At 35.2% G+C, this 7,219-nt stretch overlaps 1 protein-coding gene across 1 annotated transcript; it reads left to right on the plus strand.

Moving 5' to 3' along the window:
- Nucleotides 3,375-6,513, plus strand: LOC109327289. The gene is made up of 2 exons (XM_019560363.1): nucleotides 3,375-4,327; nucleotides 4,439-6,513. Exons 1-2 carry the CDS (start codon nucleotides 3,977-3,979, stop codon nucleotides 6,311-6,313), a joined length of 2,226 nt encoding a protein of 741 aa, XP_019415908.1. The 5' UTR covers nucleotides 3,375-3,976; the 3' UTR covers nucleotides 6,314-6,513.

Raw genomic sequence — 7,219 nt, forward strand, 5'->3', positions numbered from 1 at the left:
AATCGTGGGTCTGGTCCACGACTTTCCCCTGGAGTCGTGTCTATCATCCACGACTATGCCAAAGTCGTGGACCCCATCCACGACTTTCAAAAAAGTACCCCAATCCCGTAATTATTTGAAAAGGTACTCCAAAGCTGGGATAGTGTAGTTTGACTATACTATCCCGGTAATTTTTCCTGTAAAATTCTGACCCTTTTCATCACAATTAATGTTTTCAACTTTCTGTAAATAGGAGACTATATTTGTTATATCATTAGAGTGTTCTAGCATATGTTCTTAATTGTAATAGCTTTCTAACCAATTACGGTAAATGTTACTCCTATCAAATGACATAAAATGTTAGTCAAATGTTTGAGGGGGAAGTGTGAGAAAAAGTATAAAAAATAATAATTAATATTTGTATCTTTATATTTTTATTTATAGTGTAAAAATACTTTATCATTAAAAGTAAAATATAAATAAATTATTTCACTCTTGTAGTGGAGATAATCTTTGTCATAAAATATACTATTCAGTATATACTCCATTCTAGATTGTTAGACATAGACTGTAGCATTAAACTGTATAATAAGAGAAGAGTGATCCATGTCTTTAGCGGTATTTCTTTCCCTGTTCTGAATATGTTACATGTTGCCATATGAATAAAAGAAAATTTAAAAAATTAAAAAGTATCATTTTGATTGATTTGAGATGAAGAATGAAATACTATTTGAGACAAGAGATTTATGTCCGTACTATGAAGTGTGCCACTCCATTTTCCTTTCATTGTGATTGATTATAATTTTTAAAAATTTTAAAATCCAATTTAAATATATTTTTCAACCGATATAGAAACAAAGTATATGCTTCATAGGAACAAGATGACACTTGTCTCAAACAGTGTTCTATTTCATGTCTCAAGTCAACCAAAGTGCTTAATTTTGTTACTTTTTGCTTTAATTTTTTTATTTTGTCCACATGTTAATATATGATTGACTTGGGACAAAGAATAGGACATCGTTGAGGACATGTAATCTCATCCATAAGAACATAGACCATATTTACCCAAAACTTTCTATTAACATGTAATAAGTCAATCATATTCTATATGTAAAATAAAAATAATGTTTTCAATTTTTATGATTTTTCTTTTTAATTAATTAGACATCACTTTTTGATTAGATTTAGACAGAAATAACACCCCAAAAAAATGAGATATATGTAATCAGTAGAAACACAAGTCTACTCCAAGCAGCATTGTAGCCGAGTGCTGTGGGTCACCTACATCTAGATTTTTATTGTTTTACCCTCCTTTTAACTGTTATTGAAAATTATCATGCTGTTATCCGAGGCTGGGGTCAAGGGTAAATTATGTATCGGATTGTGCATGTACTTATAGCAAAGTATACAACACTGTTGTTAAAACTGTACCGGTTATCAAATCAGTCAGAATACTGATATAGTGGTACAGTAGTTCAACTGATAGTTTTGTAATTAAATCGCGTGTCAGTTAAACCAGACATATTTGCTTATATTTATATATATAAACCTATAACAAAATAAAATCAAATAGGTAGATACTTAATTTTATGATTCATATTCATAATCTACGCAAAATTCACATAAGCAAACAACTTTAAGTTTTTAACAAATTTAAAGTCTAAATTACAAAACATTTACTAATCCAAAATTATCACTTAACAACCACAAAATATAAATAAATGACACAAGTTCGGAACCAATTTTACAAAACAAATAAATTCGGAATTTCAACATTTAACATCAATGAGTCAAAATTGTCTCATATCAATATTATATTTTTGCACCAAATCCTATCTTCAGACAATACTTCAAGATTACACAAATGTCACTCAGATTAGACAGAAATGTTAGGAATCAAAATGTGTAATTTAAGATGTCTTGAAATCATGTGTCTTGAAGTATTAAAGAAGGGTTGGAAAGATGAGCCACATTGCAATGGTTTTTAAGTTTTTTTTTTAAAAATGTGTATAAACCGGACGATTTAGTCAAATATCGGTCGGCTCATCAGTTTTGACTGATTTTTGATCAATTTTGACCGATTTTTGATCAATTTTGACCAATTTTAATACTTTTTGGTGCAATATCTGTACCATTATGGTTAAGGGTCTAATTCATCAGTCGGTACAATATAGTTTTTATATCATTGGTCCACAATGTAGTACAACGGCATGCATAGTCACCGTCAATAGAATTGGCACAGAATTAGGACCACCCTGTAGTTTGGGTTTGTGACTCCGTATCAATCCGTAGACACAAAATTGATTATGATCGCGACCAGTTTTGACGAATCAAACGGCCAACGATGGAAAACCAGTGGGATCCATTGCAGTAACATAATTATTCAATTATACTACTCAACACAGTAAAAAGGTACGGTTTGGAACGATTACATGCATTACTATTTCTATTAGGTTATCAGAGGTATAGTCCGTTTTTATTTTTTAGTGTTTAGATGAGAGATTCCTTTATAAAATCACAGTATTCATTCAATGAAAATAACGCATGACACATACGTTTGGATTCGGATAACATATGCAAAATATGATTTTGATTAAGTGTGTAGTTTGATAGGAAAATTGAATGTAAAATTGTCTATGTAATCAATAAAATTAGTGTGAAATGCCAAATGATTAATTATGCCCGCTCCGAACCGTAAACTAAACACACTAAAATTAAACTGTAACTAGATCTCTAGTCATGTTGTTAATATATTCATTAAATATGTTATGGGTCATTATATTTCGAAATTTCTTGAGGTAAAAAATGGGTCGGGTTTCTAATAAATGGATAATAGGCATGGTTTAACTCCATTATGTTAGTTTTGGTGTATTATGAACAAATGTTAGTATTTGCGGTAATTAAGTAACTCACCGTAAACCTTATTAGTACTTTGTTTCTATTACTAAATAAGACAAGTGTATATCAATAATGTGTTGGTCTAGTAATGTAAGGCTCTGTTAGATCACAAGATCAAAATATTAAGATTTTAATTCTTGAGTGTGATACTTGTTGGTAAGAGCAACTACACATTCCAAAAATAATTAATTATTTACCTAAAAATGTGAAAAGATATATTTGATAAAATAAGTACCTAGTGAAAATTTAAATGTTAAAAGATTTTCACAAGTCACAAGATGGGCAGGGCAAGCACAGAAAGTGCAGCAGCAGGCATTATATTATCTGTTGGAGTTATCAACTTTTGCGCCTCACCCATGTTTCCTGATAGAATACAAAACGGTAAATTCAACCATAAAAATTTAACATTTTCCCTTATAATAAAAATAGTTATTTACCAACAAAAAATCAACTAAATATTGAAGAGAACATAAAATTGTCACAATATTATTGTTGTAAAAAAGATGAGTACACCAATAATGAACCGTGAGCGTTGACGGATTAGTTTTGTAGTTTTATAAACCCAATAAATACGTGACGGCTATGATTGTAAATTCAGTCTATCATTGGCGGTTATCACTTGATTAAGTTAACCTTGATTTAAATATTCTCATTAGATAATAATTGTTGTCACTATTGTACTTCCAAAAGCACCATGATGTAGATATATAAATACGTAAAGGAAGAGAAATATAGAGATATATATAAGAATTCAGATCTCTCTCCATGCTTTTAATTGCAGAGATCCTTTTGCATTTTTTCTCAGTACAAAGAGCTGAGACTATCTGAATAGTTTGAATTTTTATATAAATTCAATGGCTTTAACTTTGTCTCTTTGCTTTAACTTCGTTTGATCCCATGCTCTCTTCACTAAATTCGTTTGTCTTCTGTTCCATTTTCAGATCCATCACATCAAACAAAACCCCTTTTTTATCCCTATATCCTCTTCCCCTTTCAGCCAAACAAAAATTAAATAAAAAGCTATAGAAAGTGATAGAAGCAAAAAAATCAGTTTTAGTACCTTGTTCAAAGTAGTTTTCAGCTTTTGGTGTGAGTGAAAATGAGTACTGGTTGGAGAAGAGCTTTTTGCACTAGAGACCCAGAATCTAATCTATCAGATAATAAACAACAACCCAGTAGCCCAAGTCCTAGAAGCTGTGCCAGATTGAATTTCTTTTCAAGTAGTAGTAACCCATCCACACCACGGTTACACCAATCTCAATCTCCAAGCTTGCGTTGCAGAACAATTTCAGAAGCTGCTCAAGCTGCTATAACAAATGAAAGCCCCAGAGTTTATGGAAAAAGCACACCAAGATCATCAAACTCACCAAAAACTCTTTCTAACTCAAATCCATCTTCTCCTCGCACTCCTTTGAAGCTCTCCCTCTTCAAAAACAGCTTCAAATTCAGGGTATGTATGTTTTTTCAACTCTTCTATTTACATTATTTTAGATCTAAGTCTCAACAATGTAATTATTGATGATGTTTATTTGTTGTTGTTGTTGTTGTTATTATGTTACAGAGTAGCTGTGGAATCTGTTTGAACAGTGTGAAAACGGGGCAAGGAAAAGCGATTTACACAGCTGAATGTTCACACGCTTTTCATTTCCCATGCATCGCTGCACATGTGAGAAAGCGTGGTAGCCTTGTTTGCCCTGTTTGCAACGCTACATGGAAAGACGTAACGTTACTCGCTGCTCATCAGAATCTTGGCCATGAATCCGCCACTCAAAACGATGTCGTTGCGACCGAAAAGGCCAATGCTATTGAGAAAAGGAGAATAATCACTCATTCCTCTGTTTCGAAAACCAAACATATTGAATCAATTCAACAACAACAACAACCAAAGCATGTTTCTGATTCAATTATCAGAGTATATGATGATGATGAGCCTCTGTTATCTCCAACTTCTGGTAGCAGATTCATTCCTATTCCAGAAGCTGATGAAAACGACGACGTCGAGTTTCAAGGCTTTTTTGTCAATCCAAAACCTTCATCGTCATCATCATCAATCAAATCATACTCCGATGAACAAGAAATCAACGACGGAGATTCAAAAACCGTTCAGGTGAAGTTAATGCCAGAGTGTGCAATCGTATCAGTCTCACAATTCCACGAAACATACGCTCTAGTTTTAAAAGTGAAAGCTCCTCCGCCACCAATTCTCGATCCTTCACAACGTGCTCCGATAGATCTGGTCACGGTTCTCGGAATCGGTGGAACCATGACAGTTGCGAAGATTGAAATGCTGAAACGCGCGATGCGTTTGGTTATCTCATCTCTTGGTTCATCTGATAGGCTTTCAATCGTGGCTTTCTCTGCAATACCAAAACGGTTACTACCATTGTTGAGAATGACACGTCAAGGTCAACGCATGGCTCGTCGTATCGTTGACCGGTTAGTCCCCGTTCCCGGTAACGGAACCACCGCCGTCGGCGACGCGTTAAGAAAAGCCACCAAAGTGTTAGAAGATCGGAGAGAGAGAAACACCGTTACCAGCGTCATGCTTCTATCGGACGGCCAAGATGAAAGGGCTGAGACTGGTAGTAAATCAAATCAACGGAAGAACATGAGCCACGTGTCATCAACCCGGTTCGCTCATATTGAGATTCCGGTTCAATCATTTGGGTTTGGTAGAACCCAAACCGGTCAGCAGGATGTGTTTGCTAAATGTGTGGGTGGGATATTAAGCGTGGTTGTCCAAGACTTGAGGATTCAGCTTGGGTTTCAAGCGGATTCATCTCAAGCTGAGATAAGCGCAATTTACTCTTGTAGTGGAAGGCCCACTTTGTTGAGTTCAGGAGCCGTTCGGCTTGGCGATTTATACGCCGAGGAGGAACGGGAACTCTTACTTGAGCTAAGAGTTCCCATATCCGCTTTTAGAATTGGGACCCAACATGTGATGACTGTACGGTGTCTTTACAAGGACCCTGCGACGCAAGAAATTGTATACGGTAAGGAACAGGGTCTTGTAGTACCGCCTCCTCAAAGTAACCGTTCTAATAGAATCGAAAGATTAAGGAATCTGTTTATAACAACTCGAGCCATTGCTGAATCGAGGAGGCTTGTGGAGCATAATGGGGACTTAAATAGTGCTCATCATTTGTTGGCTTCGGCTCGAGCGCTTTTGGTTCAGTTCGATTCAGATTCAGTTGAGGAGTACGTGAGAGGGTTGGAAGCCGAGCTTGCGGAAGTTCATTGGAGGAGACAGAATCAAGTAAAGATGGATGAGGTTGAAAAGAAGGATAGGGAGATGACATTGGTGGATGAGAATGGTGTGCCGCTAACCCCGACATCGGCTTGGAGAGCAGCTGAGAAGCTGGCTAAGTTGGCTATGGTCAAGAAGTCCTTGAATAGAGTTAGTGACTTGCATGGATTTGAAAATGCTAGGTTTTAAAATTTACTTTATTTTCCCAATAATTGTATCTTTTTCTTTTGTTCAAAATTTAAAAAATGTAGTAGAGGAAATAAGAGAGGACATTTGGTGATGGGGATTGACAGTGTAGAAATGGAATGGGACAGAGTGGGGGAGGGTCATAGAATAGGGTATACCCCACCATCTAATGGGAGATATTGATGATTGGTTCGTTGCTTGTATGTGTTTTTGTCTCATGTTTTTTATATAGTACTTTTTCAATGTTAATCATTCGCTTTCCAGGATCAGAAACCAACCCCGAGTGGATATCACATATACTCAAAACTCTTAATGCCGTGTAGGGACTAGGGATGGGGATTTTATGATAGAAAAGTTGTAATTGCTGTTATGAAATCGCTTTCTTTTTGTTGTCTTATGTTATCTGCACGTTAAATTATTGTGCCACATGTTGTGGAGTGAAAATGTGAGATGTATCAGTTTGATAGTCACCTACTCAAGGTCAAACAACAAAATCTAGAATAGGTAGGGGTCCTATTCTTGATGTATGAGGATGGTGATGGGTCCTCCATGAAAGAACTTCGGTAGCCTAAGTAACAAGGAAAGTATTCGATTTGGGGTGTGTGCCCCTGTCAAAAGGGATGAGATGTGCATCAAGTTATTAGTAGTGTATAATCTTATTTGACTACCAATCATGTAATAATTTCTCTTAAGTATTGTTTGCCAATTCTTTAATTTTGGATAGAAGAGTTATGATTGTTGAATGTCATTATGAGTGATATAAGTGATGAATCTTTTGTCTCAAATCATGTCCTACACTAATGAGAATGAAAAAAAAATAATGAATATTTGATTTTTTTTAACAATACTATTGTTACATGAACCATGGATGAGACTCATCTCCATAAATGGAGAGAAAAGTTGTTAATT

This window comes from Lupinus angustifolius, chromosome LG15, assembly GCF_001865875.1.
Source record: "Lupinus angustifolius cultivar Tanjil chromosome LG15, LupAngTanjil_v1.0, whole genome shotgun sequence".
In the NCBI taxonomy this organism is placed as follows: domain Eukaryota; kingdom Viridiplantae; phylum Streptophyta; class Magnoliopsida; order Fabales; family Fabaceae; genus Lupinus; species Lupinus angustifolius.

Excerpts from the sequence above, each read along its gene's own strand:
- LOC109327289 (XM_019560363.1), top strand. The coding sequence starts at position 3,977 with ATGAGTACTGGTTGGAGAAGAGCTTTTTGCACTAGAGACCCAGAATCT. Across the intron at positions 4,328-4,438 it reads AAAACAGCTTCAAATTCAGG|AGTAGCTGTGGAATCTGTTT; the intron begins GTATGTATGTTT and ends ATTATGTTACAG.